The following is a 20,682-nucleotide window of genomic DNA, read 5'->3' on the forward strand; positions in this document are numbered from 1 at the left end:
CAAAAGGTGGCTACTTTGAAGAACCTAGAATATAAGACATAATTTCAGTTGTTTCACACTTTTTTGTAAAGTATATAATTCAACATGTGTTAATTCGTAGTTTTGATGCCTACAGTGTGAATGTACAATTTTTATAGTCATGAAAATACAGAAAAATCTGTACTGTATTTTTGTATTTTAAGTTAATTATTTGTTTGAATATCACATTACTTTCTGTGGGCGACAAAACTTTTGTCTTGCCAAAATCTGACCATTCTGTGTCCATTAACTGATCAATATTTCTGCATTGATGCCATTTTTTTTTTCTTAACCTAAACCACATTTCGGAGGGTTTCAGCTTTCAAAATAATAATTTATACAAGCAATGGATGAATTTAACGTCAGGTTATAAGCTTTTATTTACATAACATGGATAAGCAACATAACTTCTGTCAGGGAGTGTATAGTGTCTGTATATCACATCACGTTCGTACATATGCTTATATCACTTATCTGCACATACTGTGGGGAAAATAAGTATTTGATACACTGCCGATTTTGCAAGTTTTCCCACCTACAAAGAATGGAGAGGTCTGTAATTTTTATCATACACTTCAATGTACACTTCAACTGTGAGAGACAGGAACTAAAAACAAAAACAGGATCACATTGTATGATTTTTAAATAATTAAGTTACATTTTATTGCATGAAATAAGTATTTGATCAGCTACCATCCAGCAAGAATTCTGGCTCTCACAGACCTCTTTGTTTTTCTTTAACCCCTTTACCCCCAAGGGTGGTTTGCACGTCAATGACCAGGCCAATTTTTACAATTCTGACCACTGTCCCTTTATGAGGTTATAACTCTGGAACACTTCAACGGATCCTGGTGATTCTGACATTGTTTTCTCGTGACATATTGTACTTCATGGTAGTGGTAAAATTTATTTGATAGTACCTGCGTTTATTTGTGAAAAAAACGGAAATTTGGCAAAAATTATGAAAATTTCGCAATTTTCAAACATTGAATTTTTATGCAATTAAATCACAGAGATATGTCACACAAAATACTTAATAAGTAACATTTCCCACATGTCTACTTTACAGCAGCATAATTTTGGAACCAAATTTTTTTTTTGTTAGGGAGTTATAAGGGTTAAAAGTTGACCAGCAATTTCTCATTTTTACAACACCATTTCTTTTTTAGGGACCACATCTCATTTGAAGTCATTTTGAGGGGTCTAAATGATAGAAAATACCCAAGTGTGACACCATTCTAAAAACTGCACCCCTCAAGGTGCTCAAAACCACATTCAAGAAGTTTATTAACCCTTCAGGTGTTTAATAGGAATTTTTGGAATGTTTAAATAAAAATGAACATTTAACTTTTTTTCACAAAAAATTTACTTCAGCTCCAATTTGTTTTATTTTACCAAGGGTAACAGGAGAAAATGGACCCCAAAAGTTGTTGTCCAATTTGTCCTGAGTACGCTGATACCCCATATGTGACAGTAAACCACTGTTTGGGCGCATGGGAGAGCTCGGAAGGGAAGGAGCGCCGTTTGACTTTTCAATGCAAAATTGACAGGAATTGAGATGGGACGCCATGTTGCGTTTGGAGAGCCACTGATGTGCCTAAACATTGAAACCCCCCACAAGTGACACCATTTTGGAAAGTAGACCCCCTAAGGAACTTATCTAGAGGTGTGGTGAGCACTTTGACCCACCAAGTGCTTCATAGAAGTTTATAATGCAGAACCGTAAAAATAAAAAATCATATTTTTTTCACAAAAATTATATTTTTGCCCCCAATTTTTTATTTTTCCAAGGGTTAGAGAAGAAATTGGACCTCAAAACTTGTTGTACAATTTGTCCGGAGTACGCGGATACCCCATATGTGGGGGTAAACCACTGTTTGGGCACATGGTAGAGCTCGGAAGGGAAGGAGCACCGTTTGACTTTTCAATGCAAAATTGACAGGAATTGAGATGGGACGCCATGTTGCTTTTGGAGAGCCACTGATGTGCCTAAACATTGAAACCCCCCACAAGTGACACCATTTTGGAAAGTAGACCCCCTAAGGAACATCTGGATGTGTGGTGAGCACTTTGACCCACCAAGGGCTTCACAGAAGTTTATAATGCAGAGCCATAAAAATAAAACAAAAGTTTTTTCCCACAAAAATTATTTTTTAGCCCCCAGTTTTGTATTTTTCCAAGGGAAGCAGGAGAAATTGGACCCTAAATGTTGTTGTCCAATTTGTCCTGAGTACGCTGATACCCGATATGTGGGGGGGAACCACCGTTTGGGCGCATGGGAGGGCTCGGAAGGGAAGGAGCATCATTTGGAATGCAGACTTGGATGGAATGGTCTGCAGGCGTCACATTGCGTTTGCAGAGCCCCTAATGTACCTAAACAGTAGAAACCCCCCACAAGTGACCCCATATTGGAAACTAGACCCCTCAATGAACTTATCTAGATGTGTTGTGAGAACTTTGAACCCCCAAGTGTTTCACTACAGTTTATAACGCAGAGCCGTGAAAATAAAAAATCTTTTTGTTTTCCCACAAAAATTATTTTTTAGCCCCCAGTTTTGTATTTTCCCAAGGGTAACAGGAGAAATTGGACCACAAAAGTTGTTGTCCTATTTGTCCTGAGTACGCTGATACCGCATATGTTGGGGTAAACCCCTGTTTGGGCACACGGGAGAGCTCGGAAGGGAAGGAGCACTGTTTTACTTTTTCAACGCAGAATTGGCTGGAATTGAGATCGGACGCCATGTCGTGTTTGGAGAGCCCCTGATGTGCCTAAATAGTGGAAACCCCCCAATTATAACTGAAACCCTAATCCAAACACACCCCTAACCCTAATTCCAACGGTAACCCTAACCACACCTCTAACCCTGACACACCCCTAACCCTAATCCCAACCCTATTCCCAACTGTAAATGTAATCTAAACCCTAACTTTAGCCCCAACCCTAACCCTAGCCCTAACCCTAGCCCTAACCATAACCCTAGCCCTAACCCTAGCCCTATTCCCAACTGTAAATGTAATCTAAACCCTAACCCTAACTTTAGCCCCAACCCTAACTGTAGCCCCAACCCTAACCCTAGCCCTAACCCTAGCCCTAACCTTAGCCCTAACCCTAGCCCTAACCCTAGCCCTAACCCTAGCCCTAACCCTAGCCCTAACCCTAACCCTAGCCCTAACCCTAACCCTAGCCCTAACCCTAGCCCTAACCCTAGCCCTAGCCCTAGCCCTAATCCTAACCCTAGCCCTAACCCTAGCCCTAACCTTAGCCCTAATGGGAAAATGGAAATAAATACATTTTTTTTTATTTTTCCATAACTAAGGGGGTGATGAAGGGGGGTTTGATTTACATTTATAGCATTTTTTTTAGCGGATTTTTATGATTGGCAGCCGTCACACACTGAAAGACGCTTTTTATTGCAAAAAATATTTTTTGCATTACCACATTTTGAGAGCTATAATTTTTCCATATTTTGGTCCACAGAGTCATGTGAGGTCTTGTTTTTTGCGGGACGAGTTGACGTTTTTATTGGTAACATTTTCGGGCACGTGACATTTTTTGATCGCTTTTTATTCCGATTTTTGTAAGGAAGAATGACCAAAAACCAGCTATTCATGAATTTCTTTTAGGGGAGGCGTTTATACCGTTCCGCGTTTGGTAAAATTGATAAAGCAGTTTTATTCTTCGGGTCAGTACGATTACAGCGACACCTCATTTATATCATTTTTTTATGTTTTGGCGCTTTTATACGATAAAAACTATTTTATAGAAAAAATAATTATTTTTGCATCGCTTTATTCTGAGGACTATAACTTTTTTATTTTTTTGCTGATGATGCTTTATGGCGGCTCGTTTTTTGTGGGACAAGATGATGTTTTCAGCGGTACCATGGTTAGTTATATCTGTCTTTTTGATCGCGTGTTATTCCACTTTTTGTTCGGCGGTATGATAATAAAGCGTTGTTTTTTGCCTCGTTTTTTTTTTTCTTACGGTGTTTACTGAAGGGGTTAACTAGTGGGCCAGTTTTATAGGTTGGGCCGTTACGGACGCGGCGATACTAAATATGTGTACTTTTATTGTTTTGTTTTTTTTATTTAGATGAAGAAATGTATTTATGGGAATAATATATATATTTTTTTTTTCATTATTTAGGAATATTTTTTTTTTTTTTTTACACATTTGGAAATTTTTTTTTTTACTTTGTCCCGGGGGGACATCACAGATCAGTGATCTGACAGTTTGCCCAGATCACTGATCTGACTTGCAGCGCTGCAGGCTTCACAGTGCCTGCTCTGAGCAGGCTCTGTGAAGCCACCTCCCTCCCTGCAGGACCCGGATCCGCGGCCATCTTGGATCCGGGCCTGGAGCAGGGAGGGAGGGAGGTAAGACCCTCGCAGCAACGCGATCACATCGCGTTGCTGCGGGGGGCTCAGGGAAGCACGCAGGGAGCCCGCTCCCTGCGCGGTGCTTCCCTGTACCGCCGGCACATCGCGATCATCTTTGATCGCGGTGTGCCGGGGGTTAATGTGCCGGGGGCGGTCCTTGACCGCTCCTGGCACATAGTTCCGGATGTCAGCTGTGATAAGCAGCTGACACCCGGCCGCGATCGGCGGCGCTCCCCCCGTGAGCGCTGCCGATCGCTATGACGTACTATCCCGTCCAGGGTCAGATAAGCCCAGGGCACCTCGACGGGATGGTACGTCTAAGGTCACAGAGGGGTTAAGAAGCCCTCCTACTCTGCACTCATTACCTGTATTAACTGCATCTGTTTCAACTCGTTATCTGTATAGACACCTGTCCACACAATCAATCACACTCCAACCTCTCCACCAGGGCCAAGACCAAAGAGCTGTCTAAGAACACAGGGACAAAATTGTAGACCTGCACAAATTGTTTCTTCATAGAGGAAGAGGACTAGAACTCTAGCACCACCTATTGGAGGTAGCAATCCTAACAGTCAATGCACAAGGACCTGCACAAGGTTGATATGGGCTGCAGGACAATAGCAGCTTGATGAGAAGGCCAACAACTGTTGGCACAATGTCTAGAAAACTAGAAAATGGAAGAAACACAAGATGCCTGTCAATTTTTCTTAGTCTGTGCTCCATGCAATATCTCACCTCATGGGGTAAGGATGATTCTGAGAAAGGTCAGAAATCAGCCCAGAACTACTTGGGAGAATTTGGTCAATGATCTGAAGAAAGCTAGGGCCACAGTCTCAAACATTACCCTTAGTAACACACTTCGCCGTCATGGAATAAAATCGTGCAGGGCATACAAGGTCCACCTGCTCACATCAGCACATATTCAGCCCATTTGAAATTCGCCAATGATCATCTGGATGATCCAGATGAGGCATGGAAGAAGGTCATGTGGTCAGATGACACCAATGTCGAACTTCTTGGTATCCACTCCACTTGCCGTGTTTGGAGGAAAAAGAAAGATGATTACAACCCCAAGAACATCATTTCAACTGTGAAGCATGGTGGGGGAAACATACTTTGGGGGTGCTTTTCTGCAAAGGGGACAGGACGACTGCAACATATTGAAGGGAGGATGGATTGGGTCTGTATTGCAAGATTTTGGCCAACAACCTCCTTCCCTCAGTACGAGCAATGAAGATGGGTTGTTGCTGGGTCTTCCAGCATGGCAATGACCCAAAACACACAGACAGGGCAACTAAGGAGTGGCTCCGTAAGAAGCATTTCAATGTCCTGAAGTGGTCTAGTCAGTCTCCAGACCTGAACCCAATAGAAAATCTTTTGAGGGAGCTGAAACTCTAATGTTGCCCAGCAATAGCCCAAAATCCTGAAAGATCTGGAGAAGATTTATATGGAGGAGTGGGACAAAATCCCTGCTGCAGTGTGTGCAAACTTGGTCAAGAACTACAAGAAATGTCTGACCTGTGTAATTGCAAACAAATGTTGCTGTTCCAAATATTAAGTTCTGTTTTTCTATTGAATCAAATACTTATTTCATGCATAAAAAGCAATAAAATGCTAATTAATTACCGTATATACTCGAGTATAAGCCGAGAATTTCAGCCCATTTTTTTAGGCTGAAATTGCCCCTCTCGGCTTATACTCGAGTCATTCCAAGGGTCGGCAGGGGAGGGGGAGGAGCAGTTGTGTAATAAGACTCACCTGCTCCTGGCGCGGTCCCTGCACGTCCCTGGTTCTCTGGGCGCCGGCAGCTCCTTCCTGTATTGAGCGGTCACATGGTACCCGACTCCACTCCCATAGGGGTGGAGCCGCATATTCAGACACTGCACCATGAGAACCAGGGACGTGCAGTGACCGTGCCAGGAGCAGGTGAGTATAGCGGGGGCATTGCATGATAATCACCTGTCCGCGTTCCACCGCCAGACGCCGTCTTCTGCGTCCTCTGCAGTGACGCTCAGGTCAGAGGGCGCCACTATAGCAAGTGCCGGGGGCCTGAGCGACGAGATGTGAGTATGTGTTTTTTTTTTTTTTTTAATCGCAGCAACAGCATATGGGGCAAATGTGTCTATGGAGCATCTTATGGGGCTATAATCAGCATTTGTGGAGCATTATATGGGGCAAATGTCTAGTTGGGGCATCTTATGGGGTCATAATCAACATTTGTGCAGCATTATATGGGGCATATTTTAATATGGAGCATCTTATGGGGCCCATCATGAACTGTATGAAGCATTATATGGGGCTCTTGATTCAATATGGATATTCAAAACCACTTAAACTGCTGATGTCTCAATTAATTTTACTTTTTTTGGTATCTATTTTTATTTTTGACATTTACCGGTAGCTGCTGCATTTTCCACCCTAGGCTTATACTCGAGTCATTAAGTTTTCCCAGATTTTTGTGGCAAAATTAAGGGTCTTGGCTTATACTCGGGTCTGCTTATACTCGAGTATATACAGTATGTAAAAAATCATACAATTTGATTTTCTGGATTTTTGTTTTAAGATTCTGTCTCTCACAGTTGAAGTTTCTTCGATAAAAATTACAGACCTCTCCATTCATTGTAGGTGAGAAAACTTGAAAAATGGTCAGTGTAGCAAATACTTATTTTACATACTGTATATGAAACTTATTTAATACATATTACTTATGTACAAGTGATTTAGAGATGATCTGCAAAGAGGAGTGGACCAAAATTCCTCCTGACATGTGCGCAAACCTCATCATCAACTACAAAAAACGTCCTACTGCTGTGCTTGCCAACAAGGGTTTTGTCACCAAGTATTAAGTCTTGTTTGCCAGAGGATCAAATACTTATTCCTCGCTGCAAAATGCAAATAGATTGATAGAATTTATACAATGTGATTTTCTGGATTTTATTTTTGATATTCTATCTCTCAATGTTAAAATTAACCTAACCTTAAAATTATAGACTGTTCATGTCTTTGTCAGTGGGCAAACTTACAAAATCAGCAAGGGATCAAATACTTATTTTCCCCACTGTAGCTCTGGGAAAAAGGGGAGGAAAAAACTAAAGCAAAAAAATGGCAAATGGCCATGGTGTGAAACAGTTAAAGAAAAGAAATCTATAAAAGTCTGATCTTCACAAGTAGGGTTGAGCGACCTTTACTTTTATAGGATCGGGTCGGGTTTCACGAAACCCAACTTTCTCAAAAGTCGGGTCGAGTGAAATCGGCCGATCCTATAAAAAAGTCGGGGTCGGCCGAAACCCGAAACCCAATGCATTGCAATGGGTTACTATGGTTCCCAGGGTCTGAAGGAGAGGAAACTCTCCTTCAGGCCCTGGGATCCATATTTAAGTGTAAAAGAAAGAATTAAAATAAAAAATATTGCTATACTCACCCTCTGACGCGCCCTGGTACTAACCGGCAGTCTTCCTTCCTTAGAATCAGCGCTTGAAAGACCTTTGGTGACGTCGCGGCTTGTGATTGGTCGCGCGACGGCCCATGTGACCGCTCACGCGACCAATCACAAGCCGCGACATCACCGAAGGTCCTTCAAGCGCTGATTCTTAGGAAGGAAGGCTGCCGGAAAGAAGCAGGGCGCGTCCGAGGGTGAGTATATTCTTATTAGGTATATACTCACCCTCGGACGTGCCCTGCTTCTTTCCAGCAGCCTTCCTTCCTAAGAATCAGCGCTTGAAGGACCTTCGGTGACGTTGCGGCTTGTGATTGGTCGCGTGAGCGGTCACATGGGCCGTCGCGCGACCAATCACAAGCCGCGACGTCACCGAAGGTCTTTCAAGCGCTGATTGTAAGGAAGGAAGACTGCCGGTTAGTACCAGGGCGCGTCAGAGGGTGAGTATAGCAATATTTTTTATTTTAATTCTTTCTTTTACACTTAAATATGGATTCCGATACCGATTTCCGATATTGCAAACATATCGGAACTCGGTATCGGAATTCCGATACCAGATTCAGAAGATCGCCGACCTCATGGCCGACCCCACACAGGGGTCGGGTTTCATGAAACCCGACCTTGCCAAAAGTCGGCGACTTCTGAAAATTACCGACCTGTTTCTCTCAACCCTATTCACAAGTCATATCTGTAGAAGTGTATTATGGCACAATCACAGGAGATTTCTGACATTTTTGACTTATGTCTCTTATTTGGTTCTTGTTATTATTATTTATTATTATTTATTTATGTAGCACCATTGATTCCATGGTGCTTTACATGAGAATGGGTTACATACAAGTTACAGATATCACTTACAGTAAACAAACTAACAATGACAGACTGATACAGAATCTTGTTTAATGTGAAATTTGCAGAAAAAGGAACACTCTGAGGCTATGTTCACACATAGCGTCGGGTCCCTGTGGATTCTCCCGCAGCGGATTTGATAAATCTGAAGGGCAAACCCGCTGCGGTTATCCCTGCAGATTTATCACGTTTTGTCCTGCGGGTTCCGCTGCGGGATTTTACTCCTACTATTGATGCTGCATATGCAGCATCAATAGTAATGTTAAAAATAATAAAATAATGATATACTCACCCTCTGACGTCCCGATCTCCTCGGCGCTGCAGGTGGCGGTCCGGTTCCAAAGATGCTGTGCGAGAAGGACCTTCATGACGTCACGGTCATGTGACCGCGACGTCACCGCAGGTCCTGGTCGCATAGCAACCTGAGACCGGACGGCCGCGAGGTGAGTATAGCTTATTTTTTATTTTAATTCTTTTTTTTTAACCACAAATATGGTTCCCGGGGCCTGGAGGAGAGTCTCCTCTCATCCACCCCGGGTCCCACCCGCACATTATCCGCTTACTTCCCGCATGGTGGGCACAGCCCCATGCGGGAAGTAAGCGGATCAATGCATCTCTATGGGTGCAGAATCGCTGCGATTCTGCACAAAGTAGTGACATGCTGCGGGTTGTAAACCGCTGCGTTCCCGCGCGGTTTTTCCCACAGCATGTGCACAGCGGTTTGCGGTTTCCATAGGGTTTACAGGTTACTGTAAACGCTATGGAAACTGCTGCGGACCCGCAGCTGCAAAATCGCCGCGGTTCCGCGGTAAAAACCGCAATGTGTGAACATGACCTGAAGGGTTCACAAACTTTCAAGCATGAGATGTATTACCTTATAAATCATTAAGTTTTGTTGGAAACCTGTAGTGACTTGTTACTATAAACCGTTCGGTTCATGATCACAATTTCGGCTACTAAAAATTAGGCAGAACTTGTAGCCAACATTACAAAGTATCAGTATCTTATTAAAACCTAACAGTGTTTCCTGTTCATGACATCTTCAGGGGGAGTACCACAGGCCATTCAGTTAAGTAATTGTGAGGGTGGTGGGGACACCAGAAGTAGGACCCTACTAGTGTCATATTCTAAAAAGAGGTAGAGATATGAAATGCCATTTTTTTTAAACTGTTTTTTTTTAGTTTTCATGTAAACTAGTGGACCTTTTTGGGAGAAAACTTTTAATCAGAACTTGTCCACTATGGACAATCCCTTACTATTGTCCCCAGGGTTATAAATAAATTAAAATCTACACTTAGTTATTGGACTAGTGCTGCTCCTGTAATCTGTGCATTGTGTTTTTTTTTGTCCTCCTCCTGACATAAGCAATGTCAAATGACTGCTGCTGTCAATCATCAGCTGCAGCCTTCACATATTTTACACTGTTCTTCCACTGCAATAGAATTATATACAGAACATGTTGATGTACGGTAAGTATGTGTGAATTACGGCAATGGCAATCATGAACTCTTGCATCAGAAGGAGCGTTTTGAGAAACCTCCTTATAAATATATAGGATGGTGTTATTTCTTGGTAGATTCAGGGAGCCAATATTCAGAGAGCTGTTTGATAAGAATTTCCAGATCTTAAGTACTAGTCCAAATGTGCACTACAGCACAGGAAACCTTAATTTGTTTTATGAAAGATGCATGTTTTACACAGTCCTTGCAAAAATTAGAGTTGATATGTTTTTTTTTTGTTTTTATTGTATTTAACATCTATTGTATGTTGTGTTTTATCACAAATAGCAATCTCTAACAGGGAGTGGAGCAGCAGGAGCAGCAAATGCAATAGATATCGAGGCCTTTAAGAGACAACAAGCCCTAACGCAAGCAGGTATGTCTACAGCAAGGAGTAGATTGGTCAAATTGATGGCACCACGTGTATCGGCCTTTAAATGAATGATTATATCAACACTTCCAGCAGTTGAAAGGTTTATCTTGGTGAGAAGAAAGTGTCAACTATCCCGAGGATTCATTCTCTATGGGACTTTTAGATTGGTGGTGGACCAACTGCTGATACCCCAATTGATTGTTATTTTTTTTCAATGGAGCAGCAGTGCACGTGCCTGACTGTCGTTCCATTCATGCTCTGTATGGCTGCTGGAGATCTCAGCAGTCGATTTTCTCCAATCTGTGAGTAGGTGATAACTTCTAACCCGAATGCCCCTTTTGAACTTGTCTCTGCCTTTTTTTCAGTCATTGTCTATTGTAACAATAGCTTAAGACCAACCCAAGGAAACGATTGCTGCTCATGATAAGAGAAGTCTTTTTTATCACTGCAGACCCCAGCAAGAGACCACGCCTTGATGTAACACGTCATGGAATGGTTTACCAGCATGCAGGGGTGGCATCTGGGGTGCCCCTACAGCAACTTATGCCCACCGCACAAGGTAATGCCAACTCCAAGGTTTTACATGAGAGTTTTCTTTGTGGTGATTGTTTAATTATAGATATAGATCTTTATTTCTGATTCTTTTTACCTGCATCACACCTGAATTCAACATTCAATGTAGTTCCGGCATTACCTTGCACAGATGTGATTGTTATTTTCCTGTGTTTTTCTGTCCAGGGGGAATGCCTCCTACTCCTCAGACCGTACAGCTGACAGGGCAGAGGCAGAACCAACTACAATATGATCCCTCCAAGGGACCCCCTGTGCAGAATGCTGCCAGCCTGCACACCCCTCCTCCGCAGTTGCCTGGTAGGGTGCAGACTCCCAATATTCCGATATCTTCCCTTCCAACTGCCCTGCACCTGGCACAACAGCAAATCACAGAAGGTCAAATTCAGCCTCCGATCCAGGTACAAGTCAAAACCCAGACCCCAGGGGTACCGACGCAGGCCTCCTCCCAGAACCAGCTGCCCTCGCAGATCTCACAGTCCCTGCCGCCAACATTTCATGCTCAGATCCCAATAACTGTATCACAGGGACAAGGCGCAGTTCACCAACAGGTGAGAAAAGTTTTATTTTCATGGGATTCCTGTCTATCTGTTCTCTCATACTGGTTAGACCAATATATAGACATGTACACATACTTGTAAATAGGTTAAATTATTGCAAAAACTGGGAATTTCTAGATCCAATCCTTCTCTAGCCATTTATGTGTGGAGCAGGCGAGAGACGGGACTTCTGGCTGTTTGTGGGCTAGACTACACTTTGTTGGCATCTCTCATTCTCCATGCCTTATGATTGTGTTAGCATTCTGTTCTTTCCTTCTAGACTGTCACCCTGATGAGGCCGGCTACAGAGTCTCCTCAACAACGTGTCATCCACAGCAGCGCACAGCCAAGTTCTTTTGTGGCTCCTGCTGCCATCTCTACCAATAACACGGTTGCATCCTTCTCACTGCCAACAAACAGAAACAACCAAACTGCAAATAAGGCTGCAGTATCCAAAGCCTCTGCAGGAACGGTTGGCATCAAAATCCAGACTCCTGCACAGAGTATAGCTGGAGCAACTCCTGAGAGCTCCCAGGACAAACTGATGGAGCAGGTAAGACGGGTGCTGCCAGCAAAGGCAAATCCACCGGCAGTAACAGAGTTATGTTATTATCCATCTCTTATGCAATTTTGTTTTATTGCTTTCTTATTTTCTTGGGTTATATAATAGGTAATATATTTAGTGTTCAAGATGAATTCCATTATCAAATTTGCCATCCGTGTCCATAGACGACACACAGACCTTGGGTTACAGCTTCTGCCACCAGAAGGTTGTCACTTTAGGTGTTTGCTTCTCCCACCAGCCGTACACCTCCTGAAGGCAGGAGCTGATCGGTTTTAGCCTAGTGTCCTGTAGGTAGGAGGCAGACCTCCCTTTCCAGGGCTGCTCTGCTTTTGTTTGAGTTTTTTTCTCCTCCAACTGAGAAGCAGGCAGGATTTAACCTATTTATTTATTATGCATTGCTTATATAGCGCTAACATATTCCGCAGCACTTTACAGTTTTGCACACATTATCATCACTGTCCCCAATGGGGCTCACAATCTAAACTGACAAGGGAAAGAAGTGCTCAATCACATTGTTCCTTCCTCCTCCAAGAAGACAAATTTTAGGAGGGCAACTATAACTCCCTTGCTTACTACTAGTTATCACCCTTTGATCACACCTGCTCACCCATATTATCCCAGTGTATTGTCTTGTTCGAGTGAAAGTCTCTGAAGGGGGTGACCCTGCTGGTTCATCTGGGAAGCCAAATGTTTTTTAGGCTTCAAGCCAAGACTATCACTTTTTTTTTTCTTGGGTGATTCACTCCAGAGAGTGATTGGTCACTACTTCCACAGGAGCGTGGTCATGATTCCTTTAAACTTATCTGTCCGTGAGAAGTAGGAAGGAGGGATGCACCTGCTCTTAGGGTACCGTCACACTATACGATTTACCTACGATCACGACCAGCGATATGAGTGATCGTAGGTAAATCGTAGTGTGGTCGCTGGGGAGCTGTCACACAGACAGCTCTCCAGCGACCAACGATGCCGAGGTCCCTGGGTAACCAGGGTAAACATCGGGTAACTAAGCGCAGGACCACGCTTAGTTACCCGATGTTTACCCTGGTTACAAGCGTTAAACTAAAAAAAAACAAACAGCACATACTTACATTCTGGTGTCCGTCAGGTCCCTTGCAGTCTGCTTCCCGCACTCAGTGACTGCCGGCCGTAAAGTGAAAGTGAAAGCACAGCCGCTGTGCTCTGCTTTCACTTTACGGCCGGCAGTCACAGTGCGGGAAGCAGACGGCAAGGGACCTGACGGACACCAGAATGTAAGTATGTGCTGTTTTTTTTTTTTTAGTTTAACGCTTGTAACCAGGGTAAACATCGGGTAACTAAGCGCGGTCCTGCGCTTAGTTACCCGATGTTTACCCTGGTTACAAGCGAACGCATCGCTGGATCGCATCGCTAGATCGGTGTCACACACACCGATCTAGCGATGACAGCGGGAGATCCAGCGATGAAAGAAAGTTCCATACGATCTGCTACGACGTACGATTCTCAGCAGGATCCCTGATCGCTGCTGCGTGTCAGACACAGCGATATCGTAACGATATCGCTGGAACGTCACGAATCGTACCGTCGTAGCGATCGAAATGTTATAGTGTGACGGTACCCTTAGTCTTTGACCCGTAATCCTATCCCTTTGCTAATATCCCGTGACCCTCCTATTGAATTGCCAGCCGTTTGGTACATAGGCACAAGGATTCATTCTTCCTTATGGATATATTACATCGTTTTCCATTCCAGAACTTCATACCATTGGCAACTTCCAAATCGGCCAGTTGTTGATTACTCTCTCATTTTATCCAGCTTCAGTTAAACTTTAAGAACCTAAGCTTTGCCACCAAGGCTTTGTCACAATGCCAGCCAGGATCATTGTCTATTTATAAACTCTTTTTATTTTTTACACCAGTTTGTCTGGTTTTCCCAGGCACACACTCCAGTCACACAGTTTGGTTTCTTGATTTCTTCACAAGGCAGTTTCCTTGGCCCAGGGCCGCTTCCTTTTATTTTGCTTATTATCTTGCTCTAGGGAACAACTGAACCTAAAACTTAATGGTTCAAGTCATAAGGCCTTTATAGGCACACGGGGACTGCCCACCCCCTACTTATTAGTTGCCTGATCAGGACTTGAACAAATAAGTCTGAACCACATAAAAACCAGTTGATTAGTTATAGTCCAGACTTTTCTCTCCATACTTGCCTTGGCTAGACAGATATCCTACCTCATTGTTTACTAAATGAAGTCTCTTGGCTTTTATGGTTTTACTGAACACTCTTCTTTCACGTTTCACTCCTCCATCTAAGTTACTAAATCATCTTTCAGCAACATGACTGTTGACTATAGATGGACTGACACCTGGATGTTCAGGTCTGGCGGGTTCGGCCGAACAGTTAAAAAAAAAAAAAAGTTCGGGAACCAGAACACTACCAAAACCTGGACCCCATTCACTTGAATGGGGGTCTTGTACATACAGTGTTGGCCATTTTGTCATGTGCATGACAGCATAGTAAATACTGCTTCTTATCAGCGGTAAAATCATTATGGACGGTCAGACAGGCACGCTGTCCAATGACAGTTTACCTCTGGTCACTGGCGTCTGCTGATGAGACTACCGCTCCCACTGCTGCCACTAATCACAGTGAGAGCAGGCGCCGGCTGATAGGAGTATTAATCAGCCAGTGCCTGCGCTCTAAATAAATAATAATAATTAAAAAAAAATGGTGTGGGTTTTCAACCTGGGCGATACCACCTCCCTGGCTGAACACCACTGATGAATGAACTTCTGTGAGTGCAGCATCAGTGAGCAGCGGTGACCTCATCCAGGTTACCGCCGGTTCCCAGCCGGGCCCCTGAACTGCAGTGACCTCGGTGAGATCACCGCTAGCACAGTGAGGAAAAAGTCTCACGGTGAAGCTGTGAGTTCACCACAGTTCACCTGGAGAAATTATTCATTGTGACTTTTTCTTATTGTGCTAGTGGTATCACTGTAGTACAGGTGCCTACTTGCTGCAGCTCATTCTTCCTTTCTTCTCAGCATGAACGATCATATGATGCCACTGTTCATGCTGAAGAGCATATGTCACACGCCGTGGGACACTATGGAATCCAGCCATCCCTCCATCCAGTCACCCCTCCATCCAGCCACCCCTCTATCCCACATCCATCAATCCATCCATCTCTCATACAGCCATCCCTCCTTCCATCCATTACTCATCCGTCCAGTCATACCTCCATACATCACTTCCTCATCCATCTATCCCTCCTCCCTCCATCTATCCCTCCTCCCTCCATCTATCCCTCCTCCCTCCATCCATCCCTCCTCCCTCCATCTATCCTTCCTCCCTCCATCTATCCCTCATCCATCCATCCCTCATCCATCCATCCATCTATCCCTTCATCCATCCAGCCATGCATCCATCCCTCATCCGTCCATCTATCCATCCATCCCTCATCCGTCCATCCATCCATCCATCCCTCATCCATTCCTCATCCATCCAGTCATCCCTCCATACCACGCAGCCTCAGTGACCTTCAGTAACCTCCATGAGTCACAGCTGGTCACTGATGCTTGATGCTGCGCTCGCAGCAGATCATTCTCCAATTGGAAAACTGTTTATCACTCAAACATGGATTATGGCGTGCGACAGAACAACGGACAGGTGGGAGATGTGGTTGTTTTTTATTTTTGTTTTATTACAGGAGACAATGGCTTCAATAGAATGGGTGATGACGTGGGAATGGTTTAATTTAGAATCACGCAGGTCTACAAAAAAAATATTTTTTGCATTCATCACAGCTGACTTTGTACTTTTCTGAATCATCTTCTTGTCCTGATTTCAAAAATGTATATAGTTTTTCTGTAGCACATATAGTTTCCATGGAGCAGCATCATTTATTATAAAGGTAAAGAAAATATACTGGCGACATTAACAAAACCGTAATCTACATATCAGAGAAAATGCTTCACCTTACAAAACAGTTTTTATCAAACCAAAATGAATTTCACATTTCACATGCAAAATAGAAACCAAAATATGAGCAGAAATTAAAAGTGCTTGACATTAGACTGCCGTTGATGCGTTTTTTTCAGGGATGTCTCTATATAACACCCAAAAGTAATCTGCCATCATTGAGTCATTCCAAAAACCCTGGTAGCGGTGTTCCATTACTTTAATGTCCTGGTGAAAACGCTCGCCTTGTTCATCGCTTACATCCCCAAGATTTTGAGGGAAGAAATCTAAATGTGAATGCAGAACAGTGCATTTTTTTTATTTAAATAGATTTTTATTAAGAATAAACATAAACATTACATTTTCATCCATCTTTCAATTTGTTACATACAAAGTTTCCCCATTATCGAAACCCACCCCCCCTATGACAGCTCCTCTCCATTAGAACTTCTATATCTGGCATTGATGACTCTATAAGCCGCTTAACTCCCTTATGACCAATTATTCGTCTAGCAGTTTCCACCATTCAAAGGCTCTCAGCCTCCCATTCTCTTTACCAACTCATCCCAGCTCGAGCCACGGAGACCACATTTTGTTAAACGTTTCTATTTTCCCACGTCTCTTGTAAACCCCCTTTTCCAGTTTGAGACCGTGTTTTACATATTGCAGGAATTCACCCCTTGCAGGCGGTTCCTCCTTAATCCAGTTCCGTGCTATCACTTTCCGAGCCATATATAATAGCCTAGCAATTGCTATCTTCCAGGTGTTATCCACTCCAATTTCATCCACATATCCCAATAAGCACACTATCGGGTCTCTCGGAACCCTACATCTATACGCGCCTTCCACACGACTCAGAACTACCAGCCAGAAAGCTGCCAGTCTTGGACACGTCCACATCATGTGATATATTCCTGCATTCTCAGTCCCACATCTCAGGCACTCAGCGTCTGCACGCAACACCGATTTATGCAAAACTTCCGGAGATTTTTAGACTCTGTGCAAGATATATAGCTGCGATAGCCTATACGGCTCACTTAATGATACTCATGGAACCCACTCCAATACCGACTCCCAGGTTTCATTCTCTATTGGGCCTAGATCTCTCTCCCACTTAGCTCTCGCTTTTATAGGAAAATCCAACAAATATGTATGCAATAGATCTTTATACAGGATGGAAATGACTCCCCTTGTAGTCCCGTCACCACACACATATTCCAAAACTATGTCTTCTTGAATCCTAATGCCAGCGCCCCTGTTTTGAGCTCCAAAGGCGTGCCTCATCTGAGCATATTGATACTCCCAAGAAGATCTCAGTCCAAACTCCCCCTGTAGCTGGGAAAAGGATTTTAACACTCGTTGTTGAACTATCTGACTAACATAGCAGATTCCCTTAGCCTGCCACTCTGTCAGCACCCCCAGAGCCGCGAACTCCACTAAATTATTATTAAACCATATCGGTGTGAATTTAGTCAATCCCGTAACCCCCCGAATTATTATTATTATTATTATTATTATTATTATTTATTATTATAGCGCCATTTATTCCATGGCGCTTTACATGTGAGGAGGGGTATACATAATAAAACAAGTACAATAATCTTGAAAAATACAAGTCACAACTGGTACAGGAGGAGAGAGGACCCTGCCCGCGAGGGCTCACAATCTACAAGGGATGGGTGAGGATACAGTAGGTGAGGGTAGAGCTGGCCGTGCAGCGGTTTGGTCAATCGGTGGTTACTGCAGGTTGTAGGCTTGTCGGAAGAGGTGGGTCTTCAGGTTCTTTTTGAAGGTTTCGATGGTAGGCGAGAGTCTGATATGTTGTGGTAGAGCATTCCAGAGTAGGGGGGATGCACGAGAGAAATCTTGTATGCGATTGTGGGAAGAGGAGATAATAGGGGAGTAGAGAAGGAGATCTTGTGAGGATCGGAGGTTGCGTGCAGGAAAGTACCGGGAGACGAGGTCACAGATGTATGGAGGAGACAGGTTGTGGATGGCTTTATATGTCATGGTTAGGCTTTTGTACTGGAGTCTCTGGGTGATGGGGAGCCAGTGCAGGGATTGACAGAGGGGAGAGGCCGGGGAATAGCGGGGGGACAGGTGGATTAGTCGGGCAGCAGAGTTTAGAATAGATTGGAGGGGTGCAAGAGTGTTAGAGGGGAGGCCACAGAGCAGGAGGTTACAGTAGTCAAGGCGGGAGATGATGAGGGCATGGACTAGGGTTTTTGCAGATTCTTGGTTTAGGAATGTGCGGATCCGTGAAATATTTTTGAGTTGGAGGCGGCAGGAAGTGGAAAGGGTTTGGATATGTGGTTTAAAGGAGAGATCAGTGTCAAGGATTACCCCAAGACAGCGGGCTTGTGGGACTGGGGAGAGTGGGCAGCCGTTTACTGTAATGGATAGGTTCGTTGGGGAGATCGCGTGAGATGGGGGAAAGATGATGAATTCTGTTTTGTCCATGTTAAGTTTTAGAAATCTAGTGGAGAAGAAGGATGAAATAGCAGACAGACATTGAGGGATTCTGGTTAGTAGGGAGGTGATATCTGGTCCAGAGATGTAGATCTGTGTGTCGTCAGCATAGAGATGATACTGAAAGCCGTGAGATTCTATGAGCTGTCCCAGGCCAAAGGTGTAGATGGAGAAGAGCAGGGGTCCTAGAACTGAACCTTGCGGGACTCCGACAGATAGGGGGCGAGGTGAGGAGGTGGTGTGTGAGTGGGAGACGCTGAATGTACGGTCAGTTAGGTATGATGAGATCCAGGATAGGGCCAATTCTGTGATGCCAAGGGATGAGAGGGTCTGCAGCAGCAGGGAATGGTCCACTGTGTCAAAGGCAGAGGACAGGTCCAGGAGGAGGAGGACAGAGTAGTGTCGCTTGCTCTTGGCGGTTAATAGGTCATTGGTGACCTTAGTTAGGGCAGTTTCAGTGGAGTGGTGTGACCGGAAGCCTGATTGAAAGCGGTCGAAGAAGGAGCAGGAAGATAGATGGGAGGACAGTTCAATATGGACATGTTGTTCCAGTAGTTTTGAGGCAAAGGGGAGAAGTGATATAGGGCGATAGCTAGATACAGAGGATGGGTCAAGAGAGGGCTTTTTGAGGATAGGTGTGATTGTGGCATGTTTAAAGCTTGAGGGGAAAATGCCAGTTGTTAGTGATAGGTTAAAGAGATGGGTTAGGGTTGGGATGAAGACTGTGGTGAGGCGAATCTGCCGCAATCTAATCCACAACTTACGTATCAGAAACATAGTTGGATACAATTTCCCCAAAGCTCCCAAAGAGCCATCCTCCAAACACTGCACCACCGGGCGTCGATTTGTCACCCCCTCCATCAAGTGTTGTACCGCACTGGAGGACGCCTCCCGCACCCAGCCCTTCAAATGCTGACTTTGGGCTGCAAGAAAGTATAATTCAGGGTTGGGCAAAGCCAAACCCCCATCTTCCTTGGGTCGCTGAAGCGTCTCCAGGCTAATACGTGGGTATTGCCTCCCCCATATCAAGCTTCTAAAAAGAGCATTAATCTGACGAAATTTCCCACGTGGGATCCAAACTGGCGCGTTATGAAGGACGTAAAGTATTTTGGGCATCAGCACCGTTTTAATAAGATTAACCCTACCTACCACCGATAAGTGTAACTTATTCCACGCATCCACTTTTGCCTTGAGCACACCCATGACAGGAGTCAGATTCCTATGTAAAAACTCCGTAACTGGCACCAAAATCCATATTCCAAGGTATTTAAAGTGGGATGCCACCTTAAGCCGCCCCTCTCCCAATGGCTCACTCACACTCTCTCCCACACCATCTACCTTAAACAGGACCGATTTATCCCAATTTATCGTCAGCCCCGACAAGGAACCAAATCTCTCAATGATCTCAATGGCCCCTCTCAAGGAGTCATCCGGGTCAGCCAGAAACAACAAAATGTCGTCCGCATACAACGCTATCTTTTCCTCAACACTCCCATATCTAAACCCAGGGACCCCATCAGACTGTCGAATCTTGGCGGCCAGGGGCTCCACAGCCAGAGCAAACAGAAGAGGCGAAAGCGGACATCCCTGTCTCGTGCCTCTAGCCAACTTTATAGGCTGAGATAGTTCCCCGTTTACTCTGATTCTAGCCGTCGGCAATGAATATAGCAGTTGAATCCAAGACACAAACTGCGGTCCAATACCCATACACTTCAACACCTGCCAGAGATATCCCCACTCCACACTGTCAAACGCATTATGGGCATCCAAGGACGCAATAACCCTCTGACCACAGTTGTCAGCCTTCAGCTGCAAATTCATATACAGCCTCCGCAGATTAACCGCAGTAGATCTATCAGGCATAAAGCCAGACTGATCCGGATGCACAAGGTTAGTAATGACACTAGACAGACGGGAAGCCAACACCCTGGCCAAAAGCTTGACATCGATGGTTAACAGAGATTGGGAGATATGACTCAGGTTTCCCCAAATCCTTATCCTCCTTCGGAATAACCACTACAATGGCCTCTCTCATAGAGGCAGGGAGG

General features: G+C 44.2%; 1 protein-coding gene across 2 annotated transcripts in view; it reads left to right on the forward strand.

Annotated features, from left to right (window-relative positions):
- LOC138669066 (E1A-binding protein p400-like) overlaps positions 1–20,682 on the forward strand; it is a 242,603-nt gene that overhangs the window by 31,644 nt on the left and 190,277 nt on the right. For both annotated transcript variants that reach the window (XM_069756070.1, XM_069756071.1), the window contains 4 exons: positions 10,471–10,558; positions 11,007–11,114; positions 11,294–11,676; positions 11,945–12,217. In XM_069756070.1, coding sequence (XP_069612171.1) covers positions 10,471–10,558; positions 11,007–11,114; positions 11,294–11,676; positions 11,945–12,217 — 852 coding nt within the window. The remainder of the gene's footprint in view (positions 1–10,470; positions 10,559–11,006; positions 11,115–11,293; positions 11,677–11,944; positions 12,218–20,682) is intronic.

Source organism: Ranitomeya imitator, chromosome 1 (genome assembly GCF_032444005.1).
Source record: "Ranitomeya imitator isolate aRanImi1 chromosome 1, aRanImi1.pri, whole genome shotgun sequence".
NCBI lineage: Eukaryota > Metazoa > Chordata > Amphibia > Anura > Dendrobatidae > Ranitomeya > Ranitomeya imitator.